The 19,543-nt window shown below is 51.4% G+C and overlaps 2 protein-coding genes across 52 annotated transcripts; one reads left to right on the forward strand and one right to left on the reverse strand.

Moving 5' to 3' along the window:
* Nucleotides 1–263: 263 nt before the first annotated feature.
* BAG6 (BAG cochaperone 6) lies at nt 264–15,574 on the reverse strand. 50 transcript variants are annotated; one of them, XM_055113390.2, is made up of 26 exons: nt 13,709–15,574; nt 12,921–13,041; nt 10,751–10,868; nt 10,440–10,636; nt 10,152–10,205; nt 9,918–9,992; nt 8,832–9,067; nt 7,647–7,776; nt 6,668–6,865; nt 6,171–6,423; nt 5,750–5,827; nt 5,532–5,639; nt 5,307–5,419; nt 5,115–5,199; nt 4,055–4,341; nt 3,339–3,630; nt 3,003–3,172; nt 2,766–2,819; nt 2,547–2,649; nt 2,331–2,455; nt 2,020–2,166; nt 1,873–1,932; nt 1,623–1,766; nt 1,434–1,541; nt 736–882; nt 264–462 (listed from the first exon to the last, which is right to left on the reverse strand). In XM_055113390.2, the coding sequence occupies exons 2-26, from the start codon at nt 13,026–13,028 to the stop codon at nt 367–369; spliced, it is 3,486 nt and encodes a 1,161-aa protein (XP_054969365.1). In that variant the 5' UTR covers nt 13,029–13,041; nt 13,709–15,574; the 3' UTR covers nt 264–366. The 50 variants fall into 50 exon arrangements, with proteins under 50 accessions (XP_054969365.1, XP_054969360.1, XP_063460861.1 ...); XM_055113385.2 differs by having other exon boundaries at nt 5,115–5,202; XM_063604791.1 differs by having other exon boundaries at nt 5,115–5,202; nt 5,307–5,452.
* On the forward strand, nt 13,688–19,526 carry APOM (apolipoprotein M). 2 transcript variants are annotated; one of them, XM_008956939.4, is made up of 6 exons: nt 13,688–13,836; nt 17,785–17,939; nt 18,539–18,612; nt 18,694–18,792; nt 18,939–19,037; nt 19,380–19,526. In XM_008956939.4, exons 2-6 carry the CDS (start codon nt 17,887–17,889, stop codon nt 19,403–19,405), a joined length of 351 nt encoding a protein of 116 aa, XP_008955187.1. In that variant the 5' UTR covers nt 13,688–13,836; nt 17,785–17,886; the 3' UTR covers nt 19,406–19,526. The 2 variants fall into 2 exon arrangements, with proteins under 2 accessions (XP_008955187.1, XP_003831630.1); XM_003831582.5 differs by lacking the exon at nt 13,688–13,836 and adding an exon at nt 17,026–17,393.
* The last annotated feature ends 17 nt before the right edge of the window (nt 19,527–19,543 follow it).

Raw genomic sequence — 19,543 nt, forward strand, 5'->3', positions numbered from 1 at the left:
CCGGGAGGCGGAGGTTGTAGTGAGCCGAGCTCGAGATCCGGCCACTGCACTCCAGCCTGGGAGACAGAGCAATACTGTCTCAAAAAAAAAAAAAAAAAAAAAACATCAAAACTGGCTTGTACAATTTAGCGTGCTGAGTAGAACACAACAGTGTCCATATGCTCACGGGGAGATACTACAAGCTTTCTGGTACTCCAAGGAAGTATTAATTTAAAAAACAAGTTCACACAAGATTAAGGGACACACTACTTAATGAGACAATGTAGAGAGAAAGCAGCCAGAAAAATCCGACTTTTATTTCTTAAATACTGTGAAGGAAGAGGGGGGAAACGGTCCCCTGATGAGGAAGGGCCATAGAGCAAAGAGCTAAGGATCATCAGCAAAGGCCCGCTGGGCATTGGGGAAGCGCTGGGGACTGTAGTTGGGGTCTTCCTGCAGTCGTTTTTGTATATCAGACCGGAGCTAAAGAGAAAAAGTAAGCAGGTTGGAGAAACGCTGGCCAAGTCCCTATGATCCCAGCAAGCACACAAGGCCATCCCTCAGAAGCTAACATTTCCCCCACCAAGCACACTGTCAAATAGCCCGGGGTGGCACTGTCAAGCCTTCCCAGATGCCAAAGGGGAAAACAAATGGTAGCACCAGGCTGACCAATTCATTGCTGAAGGGATCCAGGGAAGAGGGACCCTAGCCCAACCCCTCCCACTAGACCATCCCTATTCTGCTTCAAGGTGGCACCTGCTGCCTGTAGCTCTCCTGAACCTCTGGTGCCTCCAGGTCCCGGCTCAGGCTCTCGGGGCTCGTCAGGGGCCGAGCTCCGGCTGCCTTAGCTGCCCGGCTCACAGCCTCTGAGAGAAGCAGCTGGGGGCCCTCACCCTGCATCGTCTGGGGGACAGGGGGTTGGGAGGGAAAAGAGGATCAACGTCAGATCCAGTGCCACCATCCGGCTCACCCTTTCCATGAGTCAACCACTCCACTGGGTCTCCATGCTAGTGGAGAGAGGGGAAATTAAGAGTCCAGGATGTGGTTTTTACAGCAGAAATGCCTTCCTAATTCTCTTTGGCACTAGCCAAAACTAAAGTGAATGTGCTTGAACGTGCTCTTCAAAACGAAAGGCAGAAGGGGTCAAGCCATCCGGGATTCAGAGCTAGGTAATCCACAAGAGGAAACCCACCTTAAAGGAAAATGGGATCTAAGCACATGGGGATTAGGCAGCTGAGCAACTAATACAGGACTGCTAGCAAACAGACTAAGGTCAAGTCCTGTATGGTTATGCAACAAACAAGAGCAAGTCTGAATCCCAGAAAAGTTTCCTCATTAAACGAGGGGAGGGGAGACTGAATAACAAGAGCTCCCACCATCTCTACATAGTTTGATTCCAGGCATGACAGGGAAACCTGGATAGAGAGAGAGGCTTAGGGAAGAGGAAAACCAACCTTGCGTCTCTTGGCAGGCATACCACTGAGGTAGGCATCACTCAGAGGGGGCTGCGGTTTCACCTTCCGCTGGCTCTGAATGTCCTGCTGGATAATAGGGACCCATTCCTGGGGAGGAAAAGATGAGAAAATAGTAATGTCCTTGACTTTCAGCTGCCATGACCCACTGGATTACTTCCTGACACTTACTGGGGGGACTGCAGCTGCCCAAGGTTCTGTCTCAGCTGAAGCTCCATCCTGTTCATCCCGGGAGCCCCCCTCAGGAGCAGGAGGTGGACCTCGGGACATGGCCTCTTCTGCTGTTGTTCCAGGGGCTGGGGAAGCATTCTCCCGCTGGGTGTCAGATGGCGGGAAGAGCCAGGCTTCAGAATTTTTAGCCTCCAAACCTTTCTCCCCCAGCCCTCCATCTGGCCCCTCAACCTCCCCCTCTCCAGAGTACCTGAGGCTCAGGGGAAGCTCTTTCTGCTCCCTGAACTTCCATTGGCTCCTCAGGAAGTGGCTGTGAAATTCAAGAACACCATACTTCCTCTCAGATCTCTCCAGTTCTCTCAAGTACCCTGACCCCATCGCCCAACAGGTCCCTTACCTGGGGGGGATCACCAACCCTGCGAACGTATCTGAGAATGGCATCAGGGCCTACAGGCATGTGCTCCAGTACCACCTGAAGCCTCAGTCCCATCATAGTGGTCAGCCAGCTCACCAAGGAGGGATTCACCCCACGAGACATACGACGCTGAGGGACAGAAAGCAGATTTAGAACAAAAACCCTCAACCACCTTTAGAAATAGATTAGATCCAGGTTACAGAATGTCAGTTTAGAAAAGAAAAATGAAAACTGCAGAGAATGGAAACCTCAGGAAACAAAAGGCTAAGGATCTGGGGCTAGGTGGTGCTTACAATTCGGCCATTGATAACAGCAGCAAGCTCCATCTGCTGTCCCCCCAAGCAGTGCAGGTTTAGGGCCAGGCATTCAAACAGGCCTTGGTTACACAACTCCAGCAACCGGGCCCCAAATCCACTATCTGTGGGCAAAATACAAGGAGGGAATGCTGGCACGTGGCAGCCCTGCACATGCAACAGGCCCCACTTGCCCCCGCCTGGCCAGCCCCTGACCTGTGCAATGCAGCACATGCGCAGCAATGCTATTAAACTGCTCTTGGAGAAATTCCAGGTTTGTCCGGATGATGTCCACACCTGGCTGAACCTGCACCAAGGACTGAGAGACAAGATAACACAAAGATCCCAAAATCAAGAATCATAAGACTGGGAGTGGAGGAGGCAGCTGCCTTGACCAGACCCAGGAGAGGAAAGGAATAGAGAAGGGTTACTCACAAAACTCTCCCGCACATACTCTTCTAGCCCCGTGATCAATGTGTGGGTTGCCATCTGTGGAGGAAACAGAACAGGTTTAGTTCAAAGCCTCAGTCCTCCCAAGACTTCCACCTCGACCCCAACAAGTCCAGGGCTTGTGTGGGGGCAATTGGAGCTTTACCTGGCAGAGAAGCAGTCAGAAATAAGGAATAAAATGTGCAAAGGAGGAGAGTTCTGGGGCCCCTGGCCTTCATTTACCCGGATGTTACTGGGTGTGGGCTCCTGACCACCCAGGTAGTGCTGGTGGAAGAAGGATCGCAGCTGGGGCTGGAGCCGTTGTAGTGGCTGGAAATGCCCATGGAGAAGCATCACTACGTCCACCATAGAGAAGTTCTGGCACAGAAGAGAAAGCAAGGCCCCAAAGAATCCTGGGGGACAAGGGCAGATGTTAGCAATGGCCTTTACCACCTGGCCTGCCCACCCACAACCAGATCATCAACCTCATCCCACCTTGGCAACACCCCTAAACCAAGGCCATCTACATTCCTCTGGCTGCCCCTTCCTGGAGCAAGCCAAAGCATCCCTTTTGCTCACCAAGGGCCCCATCAGTTCCAGGCTCAAAGATGTTGCTGGATCCACTGAGGCGTTGTATGAAGGCAGCAATACTTTCACTGCTGCCAGCCCGAGCCCCCAGGGAGCCCAGCAGGGAGCTGAGCACACCCTGCACCACTGAGGTAAAAAACTCCGGTGACAGGCTCTCAAGACCCAGGCCTCCAGGACTCCCTGCGCCACCAGAAGGGGAGCCTGGTGGGGGCATGGTCTGCTGCTCTGGGGCAGGTGGTGGGGGTGGAGGAGGTGGGGGTGGTGGAGGGGCTGTCTGTGTTGCCTGGCAAATAAAGAAAGAACAAAGAACAGAAAGTGAGGTGAGAATGAAGACACACGGAAATAATACGGCATCAAGAGGGCACAAACCAACGGGTCTGGGAAGATGGGGAGTTACATTCTGATCTTCACTGCTTAAAGCAAAAGTATGGTAGGTATTTAACAGAGTCAGGCAGCACAACTACCTACCTCTTCCTCTGAACAGGTTGTCAGAAAGCAGTGACACTAATTACTATACTTTCTTTTTCTAAACCTCATTTTCTTCATCTTTAAAATGAAAGGTTCAGAGTCAATGAATTCCCAGGGCCCCTTCCCCTAACATGTCACTAGGGGCTCTTACCCAGTGGTTATATAATGGCAAGAAGGTACCACTGCCTGGCTGGGCCGGGGGACAGGAAGATGAGGTGAATGGCAAGCCAGCCACTCACCTGCAAGAAGTCAGTCATGCCCTGGAGAAAGGCAGGGACACCAGGCATCGCCACAGTGATGGTGGGAGAAGCCACACCAGGCCCTCCAGCCCCTGGCCCTGCAGGCCCTAGCAGGTTCCCCAGAAGCTGAGAGAACTGAAGATCAGCCGTGGAGGGTTGAGGGGCGGGTGGAGGCTGGGCAGGCCCCCCAGGAGCGGGGCCAGCTGTGGTAGCTGTGTTGGTGGTGCCAGCACTGGCAGAAGCAGTGGCAGGGGCTGCCGGTGGAGCCATACCTGGGGTCCCCTGAGCTGTAAGAAACCAAAAAAAGAAAGCTGGGCTGAGCATGGTGGCTCTCGGCTGTAATCCTAGCAACTTTGGGAGACCAAGGCATGAGAACTGCTTGAGCCCAGGAGTCTAGGCCACATAGCAAGACCCCATCTCTACCAGAAAAAAAAAAAGACAATTACTAGCCAGGAGCTAGTACTGCTAGCTACTCAGGAGGCTGAGGTGGGAGAACTGTTTGAGCCCAGGAGTTCAAGGTTACAGTGAGCTTTAACTCACTGGACTGCACCACTGCACTCCAGTCTGGGTGACAGAGCAAGACTCTGTAACTTAAAAAAAAAAGAAAAAAGCTGGCCGGGCACGATGGCTCAAGCCTGTAATCCCAGCACTTTGGGAGGCCAAGGTGGGTGGATCACAAGGTCAAGAGTTCGAGACCATCCTGGCCAACATGGTGAAACCCCCTTCTCTACTAAAAACATAAAAAATTAGCTGGGCGTGGTGGCGTGCACCTGTAGTCCCAGCTACTCAGGAGGCTGAGGCAGGAGAATCACTTGAACCCGGGAGGCAGAGGTTGCAGTGAGCCAAGATTGTACACTGCACTCCAGCCTAGCAACAGAGTGAGACTCCATCTCAAAAAAAAAAAAAAAAAAAAAAAAGCTGAAACCTGAAGACACAAGATACTACAGCAGCCCCATTCCAGGAAAGCAGGAACCAAGAAAATATGGAAAGAACTGGAAAGTGCCAGTGAGCAGACTAGGAAAGGAGTTTAAACTCTGAGTGGGGAAGAATGAAAACTCACCCACAAGGACTGGCTGCATAAGAAGCTGCCCCACAAGGCCGCTCACCATCTGGGCCAACGAGGCATTGGTACCCAGACCGGCGCCCTGCTGGATAGAAAGCAAGGGAGAACTTCAGACCTGCCTTTCCATGCACCACCACAGGAGTCTCTCCCTAGACTGTTACGCACTAGAACTCCCCGACCCTTGCTCACCAGTGTCCCAGAGACTGGGGGCCCTCCAGGATGGGAAGGCCGAGCCTGTGGAGGAGTGGGCCGGGCAATCACCACCCGGGTTGGAGCTGTTGGGAAGCCTGGCACCTGCTGTCCTGTGGGTGGCAGAAGAGACAGACCGAAGAGGGCTGAGGGCCAGGCCCTTGCCAGCCAGCTGCCACCATGGACTGTGCCCTACCTCCCAAGCCTCCCCTTCCAGGTCATTACCTGCGGCCGCGGAGGCAACAGCTGCCACCATGGCCTGATGAGTGATCTGGTGGGCGACGGCGTGCATGAACTCAGGGGGCAGGGAGGGCAGCTGGATGAGGGTGGAGCCTGGGGGGCGGGTCTGATGTAACCTTGAACCTGGACCCCTTCAACCCACCCATTCAGCCCTTCCCTTTCTCTACCCAGAGCTCAGCCTGCCCTGATGCCCTCACTCTTACCCAGGGTTTGGCCATGACCAGGGGGTCCCAGGGGGCCAGTGGGAGCACTCGGAACACCACCAGGCTGTGTGCCAGAATCTGGGCAGGGAGACAGAGACAGTGGCCCTGAGGTAGGTAGGGCCAAGGCCTAACTATATCCTTCTGAGATCAGGCATACTTCAGGCCCATAATCCCCCAATCAGAAAGCCTGCCTTTCCCTCCATCTAAACAGGGAGAGGTGCTCCCTTCACCACACAAACACACCTCCAAAGACAAACCAACCCCCACACCCCCCACATCTGTCTACTTAAGCTTCTGCTCTGGTCCCCAGGCTACCACCACCAGCATGTGCCTCTCCCTTCCCCACCCTGTTCCCTCACACCTCAGCATGAACCTCCCTCATCATGCTGATCCTGCTCTTCTCGCCAGCAACTATTCTCACCTTGAATGTTCATGTGCATCATGACCACGGGTTCCACACTCTGGTGGGAAATCCGGATGACCCTCGGGTGGCTGGTGGCTGGCGGGGGAGCTGGACCTGGCGGGGGAGCCCCCTCAGCTGAGGACTCGACATTGGTAGAAGACGGAGCCACGGATGAGGCCTGCCCAGGACCAGGGGGAGGTGCCTCTGCATTGGGAGTCGGGGGGGGCCGAGTCCCATTTCCTGTCATGGTCACAGTGGTTCCCACATTGATCTGAAAAAGACAGATGGACAGGCAGACGTGAGAAAAGTACAAGAGCCTAACCAAGAAAACCTCATGATAAACCTCTAAAGTATCTCCAGCCTTCATCACCATGTTTCCAGTCTCCTCCTTTCCTAACCTCCTTCAGGCCCAGTAGCTACCCTGGGTCACTCTATCAACACCCCTCACTCTCCCTCAGGCCAGACTCCCCCTAACCCACCTGTATGGGAATGGCTGCCTGCTGGACCTAACCCACCTGTATGGGAATGGCTGCCTGCTGGAGCACCATGGGGGTGGTGTAGTGAGACATAGGCCGGACCACATGCAGGTGTCGTGGGGGCGTGCAGGCCAGATTGCAGCGCAGGTCAGACAGTGCAACAAAGGTGTTGCCCAGCAGTCGCAGGCTCTCCCCTACCAAGTTGATCAACCGCTGATCCTCCTCCCGGCCCTCGTGCTGCGCACGCCAGCCAAACACAAAAAGGCAGAAAATATCAAGCTGGAGTCCATCTCACTAATAAAAGCAATAATGCCTACTGAGAATACCATGTCCTCCAAAACTTTCAGTTATATCCTTGGAAGTTTATATGTAGACCAAATCTTTGCAAATAAATTATATCTTATTCACATAAGGAACATCCTATTAAAACACTACAATGAATCAGTAAGTCATCATATACTGATCTCCTGTACTTTACATTTTCTAAATTCATTCAGGGGCACAAGGGGTACGAGGACAGTGCTTACAGCAAAGATTACCACCTTCTCTGTAAGGGAGGACAAAATCACTTACAGTATAGAGGGAAATTGTTTTGTTGCAATGTGTGTTTTTTTGTTTTGTTTTGTTTTTGAGACAGTCTCGCTCTGTCACCCAGGCTAGAGTGCAGTAGTGCAATCTCGGCTCACTGCAACCTCCTCCTCCCGAGTTCTAGCGATTCTCCTGCCTCAGCCTCCTGAGTAGCTGGGATTACAGGTGTGCACCACTAAGTCCAGCTAATGTTTATATTTTCAGTAGAGATGGGGTTGCACCATGTTGGCCAGGCTGGTCTCAAACTCCCGATCTCAGATGATCCGCCCACCTTGGCCTCCCAAAGTGCTGGGATTACAGGCGTGAGCCACTGCACCTGGCCCTGTTGCAATGTTTTTCCAGGGAGGGAAAGAGTTATCTGTATTTCAGCCTGTTCTGTTTTGGGAGTACTGGGGCTGAGGAGAAAGGGCAGGGCCATCAAAGGGCTCACATTGTTATTGTAGTCCGTGGTGGCAGCAGCACCCAGAACCTCGTAGTAGCGCTGCAAGAAGGGCTGGAGGCGACTCTCCAGCCGCTGTAGCTCCTGGAGCACCTCGACATACTCCGCAGGGGAAGGATGGCTGTGGACAAACCCAAGCGGCAATGAGCCAAAGCTTTCCTCAGATTCCCACCCTCACAGTCAACAGGGACCACATGTGCCCTCTTTCTCCCTGGTCTCCCAGAGCCCTGGCCCAATCCTTCTCTGGACCAGCAGAGCTTCTATTCTCTTCAACCTCCGCCTCCCAGGTTCAAACGATTCTCCTGCCTCTGCCTCCCAAGTAGCTGGGATTAAGTTGCCTGCCACCACACCCGGCTAATTTTTGTTTTTTTGTTTTTGAGACAGAGTCTCGCTCTATCACCCAGGCTGGAGTGCAGTGGTGCGACCTCGGCTCACTGCAAGCTCCGTCTCCCGGGTTCACACCATTCTCCTGCCTCAGCCTCCCGAGTAGCTGGGACTACAGGTGCCCGCCACCATGCCCAGCTAATTTTTTGTATTTTTAGTAGAGACGGGGTTTCATCATGTTAGCCAGGATGGTCTCGATCTCTTGACCTCATGATCCACCCGCCTCGGCCTCCCAAAGTGCTGGGATTACAGGCGTGAGCCACCGTGCCCGGCCTGTATTTTTTAGTAGAGACGGGGTTTCACCATGTTGGCCAGGCTGGTCTCGAACTCCTGACCTCAGGTGATCTGCCCGCCTCTGCCTCCCAAAGTGCTGAGATTACAGGCATGAGCCACTGCACCCAGCCAAAGCTTCTATTCTTTACTCCCACCCATGAGAGGATAGGGAGAAGAAAATGAACTGCTCCCACCCTACCCACCACAATCCTGCACCTACAATGGTGAGAGACTAATTCTAAGAAAGAGAGCAGGCCTTCGTGAACTCAGAGGAGAATTCCGATCAGGCTCAGGAAATACCATTTGGATTTCCTTGCCGTAGGGAGAGCAGCAGTTCTTCTCAGCTGCCTGTCCTAGCGTCATTTACCCATACCGAGAGAGCCCCTCCTCGCCCCTCAATGCTAACCCTTCAACTAAGACCTCCAAGTAATCCTTTCCCTCCCTTGCCATGGTTCATTTCCTTCTCCCCATACTTCACTTAGGATTCCCCACCCACTAAAGATTCCCTCCATCTCTCACTTGGGTGCATTTGTTTCCGGGGCAGGTGTTGGGCCTGCTGGGGCTGGGCCAGGAGTGAGCTCCGGGTTCTGGGCTGGGGCACGCTCCTCCACTTCTTCTGCCTCCATGGGCTCCCGGGGAGGTGCTTCACTTTCAACTGGTTCTGATGTTTGAGAGCTCAAGGCTACTGGCTCCGGGGTCACAGCCGGTGGCTGCGGGGGCGGCTGACTGTGCTGCGGTTGGGGCCCTCCTCGACACTGAAGGTAGGGGAGAGTCAGGATACCAAAGGCAGGATAAGACTGCTGCAGAGGATTACTCTACAGGAGACTGAACAGAGAAAGTATCCTAACTAGACTCCCTGAAGGCATGGCTCTGCAATTTTATCTCCGACTCGCTAGCAACTAGCATAAGACTGACACAAATTAGATGCATAATAAGCATCTGTAATTTTTTTTTTTTTTTTGAGACAGAGTCTCGCTCTGTTGCCCAGGCTGGAGTGCAGTGGCATGATCTCAGCTCACTGTAACCTCCGCCTCCCAGGTTCAAGAAATTCTCTTGCCTCAGCCTTCTAAGTAGCCAGGACTACAGGCGCGTGCCACCACACCCAACTAATTTTTGTACTTGTAGTAGAGACAGGGTTTCACCATGTTGGCCAGGCTGGATTGGAACTCCTGACCACACGTTATCCCCCTGCCATGGCGACCCAAAAGTGCTGGGATTACAGGCGGGAGCCACCACGCCCGGCCACAGCATCTGTAATATTTGTAAATAAATTTCTAACAAAGAGTAGAGATTGTGGTTTCCTTTCCTCCACAAATTGGTCTCCCAGCCTCCACAAGTTAAGAGTGTAGAATCCTTTAATTGAAAAGAGATGCCATGAGACTAAGTCTGAAACAAACTCCCCAGATACCAGGCACCAAGAGGATTGGCAGAAATGAGAGAGCCTCACAAAGATACTTTTTCTGCCCAAAAGAATGAATACTGCAAAGAAGACTAGATTATGAAGGCCAAACCCTGTGGATGTGGCCAGTGAAGCCCTAACTCCCAGGCTGAGAGAAAAGGGAGAGGGAGGGTGGAGAGAGACCCTAGCCAGCCTTGCCCACTCACCTCCATCCGGGATAGTAAGGTCTGTATATCCCTGATCATGTGCTGAGCCATCACCAGCCGTACCCGGGGCTCACTCTACAATGAGAGAAGGTTTATCAGGGTAGGTTACAGATGAAGCCATGAGTTCCACCACCTACTAAATCAGGTCCCAGCCATCTCTCAGCCAGGTCCACCCCACCTCCCAGCCTCCTTCTCCCAGATCCCCTTCCCTGACCCTCGGAGGCCCCTCAATACCTGAATCGGGGCCTGTTCCATGTTGATGTGAACATCCACAGCAGAGCCGTCACTCTGGGGAAAGGGTAAGGGAAGTTGTTCTGGGAGAAGCCAACACTAAGGCCTCCACACCTCCAATTCATTCCCTGGAGCCCTACCTCCTTTTCTCCTTAAAGACTGAGACCAATAGCACACCACAGGGCCCCCTGAACCCAATCTAAAGATGGAAGCATCTATCTTATTAATTCCCTGGTGCTACCACAACCAAAGCTACCCGCAAAAGCCCTCCCCTGTGGAACATAAGCTTACAGGAAGATTGAAGGTTCCAACCATGACATAGCTGTTGGCATTCCGGTCATGAACAGAGGCCCCAGGCCCCCGAGTACCAGGGGGGGGTCCCCCACCATGAGTGGCTGAGGCAGACCCCGTCCCAGAAGATGCCCCAGAAGGGAGGTGAGTCTGAGGAGGAGCCCGTTCCACCAGGTGGATAACCTTTCCCCCAACATCTGCAGAAAAATAGACACACACCAAAACATAGTATGAACAGGTAAACCCATGGCCTCAGTTCATCCCTCCAGACAGTAGCCCCAACCTCTGAACTGCCTCCCCAGCCCCCTTACTGTATTCCTGAAGCTTCTTATCATCTTGCAGAACTCGTCCCTGGTAAATGAGCCGTTGTTTTTCAGATGGGATGCTGACAGAGGCAGCAATGTGCTCCTTAAACTCTTTTACATTCATCTGAAAAGAAGAGGCATGCACAGGAATGGAAAGAATGGAGGAAAGAGGAAGAACAAAGACAGACAACCGAGTTGTGGAGGTGAGGGGTAAAAACCACCACAAAATCACTACCCGTTTGTCTTGACTGTGAGATCATTACTGTGCAAACCCTTAAACTAAAGTAACAGCTGTCAAAATACAGACAATAAACTTGGCTTGGCACGGTGGCTCACACCTGTAATCCCAGCACTTTGGGAGGCCAAGGCAGGCAGATCACATTAGGTCAGGAGTTCGAGACCAGCCTGGCCAACATGGTAAAACCCCTTTTTTTTTTTTTTTTTACCAAAAATACAAAAAAATAAGCCAGGCATGGTGGTCGCCTGTAATCCCAGCTACTAGGGAGGCTGAGGCAAGAGAATAACTTGAATTCGGGAGGCGGAGGTTGCAGTGAGCCGAGATCGCATCACTACACTCTAGCCTGGGTGACAGAGAGGGACTCCATCTCAAAAAATTAAATAAATAAACTTAATGAAGCTCAGGTTATAGATCCAGGAAAAATAACACGGATGAAAAACAAAAAAAACCCACATGGATATTATATTATCTGTCTGGCATCCAAGGGAGTATGTGTCTAGAGACATCAGTGACCCCTTTCCAAACACAAGATGATACCAGTTTATTTACCAGACTCTCCTGTGATTTCCAAGATTAAAAAATGGCAAAGAAGATGGGGTCTGGTATCAGGTTAATAAAGAAAGACTAAGAAAATAAGAAAGTAGCAAAAAAGGTCCCAGCACAGTGGCTCACACCTGTAATCCCAGCACTTTGGGAGGCCGAGGCAGGTGGATCACCTGAGGTCAGGAGTTCAAGACCAGCCTGGCCAACACGGTAAAACCCTGTCTCTACTAAAAATACAAAAATTAGCCGGGCGTGGTAGTAGGCGTCGTCTGTAATCCCAGATACTCAGGAGGCTGAGGCAGGAAAATTGCTTGAACCCAGGAGGCAGAGGTTGCAGTGAGCTGAGATTGCGCCCCAGCCCTCCATCCTGGGCAACAAGAGCAAAACTCCATCTCAAAAAAAAAAAAAAAAAAAAGCAAAAAGAGAAATATTTTTCCTAACTACAAACTGACTCTTGGGAAGTACCAGAGTATTTATATACATCTAATCACAAGTCTATATATGGCTTTCTTATATCCAGGTAATATCACATTTTAGAAAACCATGGACCACCCCACATGCAATTTGTCTCCAAGTATTACAGGAGTAAAGACACAGATAGCTATCTCCAAGGCTTTAAGCTCAAGAGACTCAAGCTATGCCACAAAAATTAGTAATTTCACTCAACAGTCTATCAAGGACCTATCTCCATTATGGGTTCTGATTTCTACCCTTTAAAAACACAGCATAGACCTGACCAATGTCTATCGGTAAGACACACTTGCTTAGGGTCCCTGTGCTGTTTCCCTTCCCAAAGGCCAGAGCCATGCCTGTCCCTTTGGGTTGGGGTCCACCCATGATGATGACACACAGATTCTTCCTTCCTCTGTATTTCCCTCTGCATTAAGTTCTATCCATGTGGAGGACAGAACAAAATCAGCCTCACTCACAAAACACCAGAAAACGTTCTACTGGAATACGAACAAAGGGATCAATAAAAAGAAAATCTGAGGCCAGGTGCGGTGGCTCATGCCTGTAATACCAGCACTTTGGGAGGCCGAGGAGGGCACATCACCTGAGGTAAGGAGTTCGAGACCAGCCTGACCAACATGGTGAAACCCCGTCTCTACTAAAAATACAAAAATCAGCTGGGTATAGTGGCACACGCCTATAATCCCAGCTACTCAGGAGGCTGAGATAGGAGAATCGCTTGAACCCAAGAGGTGGAAGTTTCAGTGAGTCGAGATCACGCCACTGCACTCCAGCCTGGAAGACAGGGCGTGACTCCACCTCAAAAAAAAAGAAAAAAAAAGAAAAGAAAATCTGGTGACCAGAAAATCAAGCTCATCTCTCAGGCTAAGGGGCCTAAACGAGGAAAAGCTAAAGGTGTCTTCCAGAACTAGTGAGGTGTCTCACCTGGGCCCCCACAATAAAGGTACGAGTTTGAGAGTCCAAGGTCTTCACCAACACCTCCAAGCTGTCAGGCTCCTCCACAGCGGTACTGGTACTATCATTAGGCTCCATGGCCGACAGGTCTCTAAAGAAGAACGAAGGAAGGAAGGCCCGCTGTTGCCCAGACCAGAGTGTACCCGGAAGACTCCCTAGCATTAATCCCTGCCCCAATACCTAAAAAGTTTCTCCTGCACACACACACACACACATTCACACCTGTCCCCATCCCCCTTCTGATTCCGGGGCACAGGGAGAGAAACACAAAGAGCAGGAGATCGACGGCTTAGGGAGCTGGAGGACGAGAGGTGGGAGGGGCTCCACGACGCCAATCACAATAAGCAGGGAGCCAGTCAGATTAGGAAGGAAGCACGAGACCAGAGACTAGTGTCATCACCGGTCACGGCAGGACAAGCGCCCCAGAGGTCGGAAAATCCTGGGACAACGCGAAAGCGGTGGTCGCCCCACACTCTGCGGAGAAAGTGGTTTCGCGCACGCGCGCCACGCCCATCGAACCCTCCTAACTCACTATAGACCCGAAACGGCACTCACGGGGCGACGGACCTGCTAGCTGACTGCCCGCGTCTACTGCCTTCCCACGGTGTTCCAGCAGAACGGCACAACTAACCCACAGCCAAACACACACACACACACACACACACACACACACACACACACACACACACACCCACCCACCAACCCGCGGCTCCGCCCCCGACTTCCCCACGGACCGTCACTTCCGGTCTCCCCCAAACCTGCCACCGACGGCCACTTCCGTTTCCCCGATAGTATTTGGGGATCTCGAAGCGATACTTCCGGCTCCCCCCAGGTCCCCAAGCTTTACTTTTGTGGGGCACGACGAGAAAGTCCGCAGCCCCAAACAGTGAGTTTCTGAGGGCGAGTCGGGCCGGGGCCGGCCTAGGTGGGAGGGAGCCGAGCACCCCGAGGAGCCGCCACCGCTGTCGCCCGGGGGACCGTACTACGCCTGCGTGCGTCGCACTACGGATGCGTGGACACTTAAGCATCGCCCCACCCCCTCCCCCCTCTGGCGGCGTTCACGTCTGTGCGCGCGCTTGAGCGCTAGAAGATTGAGGTGGCTACCGTAAATGCCTGAAAAACAATCACCAGCTGGGACTCTACCACTGCCTCAAAAGGGGCTATGCACGGTCGTATGGACCTTGGACTTTGGAGATGGGGGATTATGCCACATTAATCTATGTTTAAATCTTGGCAGGCTGATAATTTCAGGCGGCACTGTCCTAGCCAGCTAAAACTCTTCTCCACCCTATTGCCCTCGCTGCGCCCTTTCCTCTGTGCCTCCGGAAGTTACTCTTTCAGTAGGCGTTTGGGGGCGGCACTGGTCAATTTTGTTCTCGGTTGCTTGGTTGGGCTAGATTTCGGTTCTGCCGGGTGGGCGTTTTAAGGGCTGTGGGCGTCACATTCGTCGGTGTGTGGCCAAGGGGACATGACACGTTTTAGGAAAAGTAAACGTGCTACTAAGTTGCACGACTTGTCAAGAAAAGAGGCGCCTCCGAGTTTGAGAATTGGGAGCAAATGGAGTCCGAGTGGACAGAAAGACAAGACCCTGACCGTGGGGAATTTAAAGGCCGGCCAGCGTGCTTCCGAAGGCCGGGGGTGGAGGCATTACCGCCTCTCCGTGCCCTCTTCTCTTAACCAGCCCTGGGCCAAGGGCCTCGGCCCCGCGAAACTGCGAGTCCTCCAGAAAGACACATCGCTGTTGGGGTGTCCAACCTTTCTGGGATTTGTAGTTTATACCCAGGTCCTGGTTATATTTTAGTTAAGAGTTCTAATAAGCAGCTGTTTAATGAGCACTTGTGCCAGCCCATATACTACGGGTTTTGTGTATTATTTTAAAAAGCCTTTTAACAAGCCTTTAACATTTTTTAAGTGAGTACACTTAGACGAACATAAGTGTCAGAACTGACAAATCCAGGCCTACAGGACTCCAGATCGAGCACTTGTACTTTACTGCCCCAATAAAAAGCTGTTAACATTTTAGCTTATTTTTTTGAGAGAGGGTCTCGCTTTGTCGCCCAGGCTGGAGTGCAGTGGCGCAATCACAACTCACTGTAGCCTCTGCCTCCCGAGCCCAACCGATCTTCCCACCTCAGCCTCCCTAGTAGGGACCACAGATGCGCACCACCACACCTGGCTAATTTTATTTTTATAGAGATGGGGTCTTGCTATGTTGCCCAGCCTGGTCTTGCAGACTTGGCCTCAAGCAAGTCTGCCACCTTGGCCTCCCAAAGTGCTGGGATTATAGGTGTGAGCTACTGTGCCTAACCACATTTTAGCTTTTTATTACAAAAATTTTCGGCCGGGCGCAGTGACTCACACTTGGGAGGATGAGGCGGGTGGATCACGAGGTCAGGAGTTCAAGACCAGCCTGGCCAAAATGATGAAACCCCGTCTCTACTAAAAATACAAAAATTAGCCTGGCGTGGTGACGGACGCCTGTAATCCCAGCTACTTGGGAGGCTGAGGCAGAGAATTGCTTTGAACCCGGGAGGTGGAGATATTGCAGTGAGCCAAGATCGCACCACTGCACTCCAGCTTGGGCAACAGAACGAGACTCCCATCTCAAAAAAAAAAAAAAAAAAAAAAATTCAAACATTACACCAAAATAGAACAGTATAATAAACTCTAATATACTGGTCACCCAAATTTTGTTTGTTTTTTAACTAAATCGCAAGCCTCAGCCCTCGGCAAATTTTTTGTGGCAGTCCATGGGATATAAATTTATCAAGCTAGGTGTGGTGGCTCATGCCTGTAATCCCAACACTTTAGGAGGCCAAGGTGGGCCGACTGCTTGAGCTCAGGAGTTTAATACCAGCCTGGGGCAATATGGTGAAACTCTGTGTCTACAAAAAATTAGCTAGGCGTGATGGCGTGCACCTATACCTCCTACTCGGGAATCATCTGAGCCGGGGAAGTCAAAGTCATGCCTGGGCGACAGAGTGAGACCCTGTCTTAAAAATAAATAAGTAAATAAATAATCTATCGAGGAAGATCCATCTCTCACAGCATTAACTGCTCCAGTCACTTGGTGCTATCCAAGGACAACCCATTTGGCAATTCTTACTGCCTATTATTTGAGAACTTATTACCCACCAGAAACTAAGTGCTTTGCAAACATTACTATTAATTATAGCAAATATATACTTTGGACTTACCATGTGCAAGTCTTTGCTAAGGGCTTTATGTGCATTATTTCATTTAATCCTATAAGATTGATGATTTGCCAATTTTACAGATGAAAAAACAGACATAGCAGTTAGGGGTTGGTGGTGTTTTGTTTGTTTGGAGACAGAGTCTCTGTCGCCCAAGCTGGAGTGCAGTGGCACAATCAGGGCTCATTGCAGCCTCGACATCCCAGGCTCAAGCAATCCTCCCTCCTCAGCCTCCCTAGTAGCTGGGACTACAGGCGTGTGCCACCACATCGGCTAATTTTTGTATTTTTTGTAGAGACAGAGTTTTGCCATGTAGCCCAGGCTGGTTTTGAACTCCTGGGCTCAAGCCATCCGCCCACCTTGGCCTCTCAAAGTGCTGAGATTACAGGCATGAGCTACCTGCCCTGCCTGTAGTTAGGGTTTGGACACATTCTGCCTGACACCAACATCTATCCTCTCTAACAGCCAGTTACATAGCCTCTTTGTAGTAATAAATGTTTAGTGAATGTGTCAGTGAACACTGCCAGGGTATACATATTTTTCTAATTGTAAACTAAAGAGAGCAATCCACCGTGCCCCAGCACCTGCATCATACCTGTTCTAAAGCATTTACCAAGTTGTATTGCAATGGTTTGTCTACACAGCTAGTTTTCCCTCTAACGACTTCTTCAAGATCAGGGGCTATGTCTTATTCGTTTTTTTATGTCCCCGGGGATTAGCTAGTTCTTGGGAAACAACTGGGACTTGGGACTCAAAACAGTTTGCTAAGTGAATGAATGAGAGGCCCAGTCAAGCTACTTCCCTTCAGTGCTGCACAGTGCAACAAATAACCAGCTCAGATACAGGTTCAAAGACCACAGGCTTCTCCCTGGACAGCTCAGCTCTCCTCATAACTCCTGAGAAACCCTGGACATGCCAGGGTGTACTATGGAGTGGTTGCATCCGGAAGAGGGGGAGGAAGTCCCAAACACTAAGTAATCCAGGTTTGGGTTGGAAAACAAGGTTGAAGTTACTCATTAGCAGGTGAAAGGGTCAAGGGTCGAATGCAAGGGAGCTGAAAGCAGAGTGGACTGAGCAGCCAGTAGGGGAGAGAGCAGTTAAGGCACACAGAGCACCAGCTCCCTCCTGCCTGAAGATGTTCCATCAAATTTGGGCAGCTCTGCTCTACTTCTATGGTATTATCCTTAACTCCATCTACCAGTGCCCTGAGCACAGTCAACTGACAACTCTGGGCGTGGATGGGAAGGAGGTATGGACTGAGATTGGGGGAAGCCTATGGTGGAGGCTCTGAGGGACTTGGGTGGATGGCCTAGGATGACTGGAGACCATCTTGGGAAAGGAAGAGAGGAAGGGGGTGTGAGTGTTGTGATAATGAAAGCAAGAAGAAAAATATCAGTACTGTGGCCATCAATGCAGAGGCATGGCAGAACTGGGGGGTGGGGTGGTTACCCAGGTTGACTGGGGAGGGGCAAAGAGGAAAAGTCATTTAATGACTCTTTGTCATGGATCCAATCCCCAGTTGGAAAGAGGAAGGCAGCCAACACCTCTACCCCTAAATCTTGCTGTTTTGACTGATGAAGAGGTTGAACCCATCCTGTGCTGGAACCCACCCTCTTTTGCTCCCTTCATTGTCTCTCCAGTTCCCAGAGGTCCACTTGGGCCGGTGGTACTTTATCGCAGGGGCAGCTCCCACCAAGGAGGAGTTGGCAACTTTTGACCCTGTGGACAACATTGTCTTCAATATGGCTGCTGGCTCTGCCCCGATGCAGCTCCACCTTCGTGCTACCATCCGCATGTGAGTGGTAAGGAGGCAGAAGCATCACTGGGTTCAGTCTCTGCCCAAAGTGTGAGAATCCACCCACCAAGAGCTGGCCTCTTAGCTGGTATATCTACTATGCTTGGCCCACGGAATTCAATGGCTGTATTAATTGCCCTCTGGAGAAAGATGTGCCTAACCAATGCTTGGTAGCTTGAAACCCAAGGAGAGCTGGGCTTCAATAACGAATACAATGGAGTAAATAGAAGCCGGGACAGGCCAGACGTGGTGGCTCATGCCTGTAATCCCAGCACTTTGGGAGGCTGAGGCGGACAGATCACGAGGTCAGGAGATCGAGACCATCCTGGCTAACACAGTGAAACCCCGTCTCTACTAAAAATATAAAAAATTAGCTGGGCATGGTGGTGGGCGCCTGTAGTCCCAGCTACTCAGGAGGCTGAGGCAGGAGAATGGCGTGAACCCGGGAGGCGGAGCTTGCAGTGAGCCGAGATGGCGCCACTGCACTCCAGCCTGGGCGACAGAGTGAGACTCTGTCTCAAAAAAAAAAAAAAAAAAGCTGGGACACTATGGTTGGGGTGATGCTCATTCTTTCCTCCTTGCCACCACCACCTCTGCAGGAAAGATGGGCTCTGTGTGCCCCGGAAATGGATCTACCACCTGAGTGAAGGGAGCACAGATCTCAGAACTGAAGGTTGGTTCTTCCCAGCCCTCACCCTCCCTTGAGTTTGGTTCTGCATCTCTGTTCTCATACTTCTCCCACCTGCCTTGACAGGCCGCCCTGACATGAAGACTGAGCTCTTTTCCAGCTCATGCCCAGGTGGAATCATGCTGAATGAGACAGGCCAGGGTTACCAGCGCTTTCTCCTCTACAGTGAGTAGGGATACAAGGCAGGAAGGGTTGGAGGGAAACAAGGGAGGGCAGGAGAACTCCTCACTCTGGGTCCTATGACACCCTCCCAGGAAGAGCTAGGTGCTTCCAGGGGTTTTGACTGGCCTGACCCCGCCTTACCCTTCCAGATCGCTCACCACATCCTCCCGAAAAGTGTGTGGAGGAATTCAAGTCCCTGACTTCCTGCCTGGACTCCAAAGCCTTCTTACTGACTCCTAGGAATCAAGGTAAGGGGTTAAAATCTCATAAAACAGGATTAGGACTCACCAAGTCTTCTGGTGTTACAGGGTGAAAGAGGCTCGTGTGATGTCACCAGAGGGATGTGGCTAAGAGCTGTGATGTCACCTGAGGGAGGCAGGATGGGTTCTGGGCTACTCAAAAGAGAGGTTTCTGAGTTTGCACTGGATAAAGGGGGCAGAGGGTCATATGTGGAGGGAAAAGAGCCTTAGAGACTCCCCTTTGACACAGGGAATGAAAGAACACGTTCTCCCCCACCCCATTACTATCAACTTTGCTTTTCTCCCTGGACTTCCCTTCTGTCCTCTTCTTTTTCCCTCCTCCCATCACAGAGGCCTGTGAGCTGTCCAATAACTGACCTGTAACTTCATCTAAGTCCCCAGATGGGTACAATGGGAGCTGAGTTGTTGGAGGGAGAAGCTGGAGACTTCCAGCTCCAGCTCCCACTCAAGATAATAAAGATAATTTTTCAATCCTCATCTCATTCTGGGGTTTG

Source organism: Pan paniscus, chromosome 5, assembly GCF_029289425.2.
Source record: "Pan paniscus chromosome 5, NHGRI_mPanPan1-v2.0_pri, whole genome shotgun sequence".
Taxonomy (NCBI): domain Eukaryota; kingdom Metazoa; phylum Chordata; class Mammalia; order Primates; family Hominidae; genus Pan; species Pan paniscus.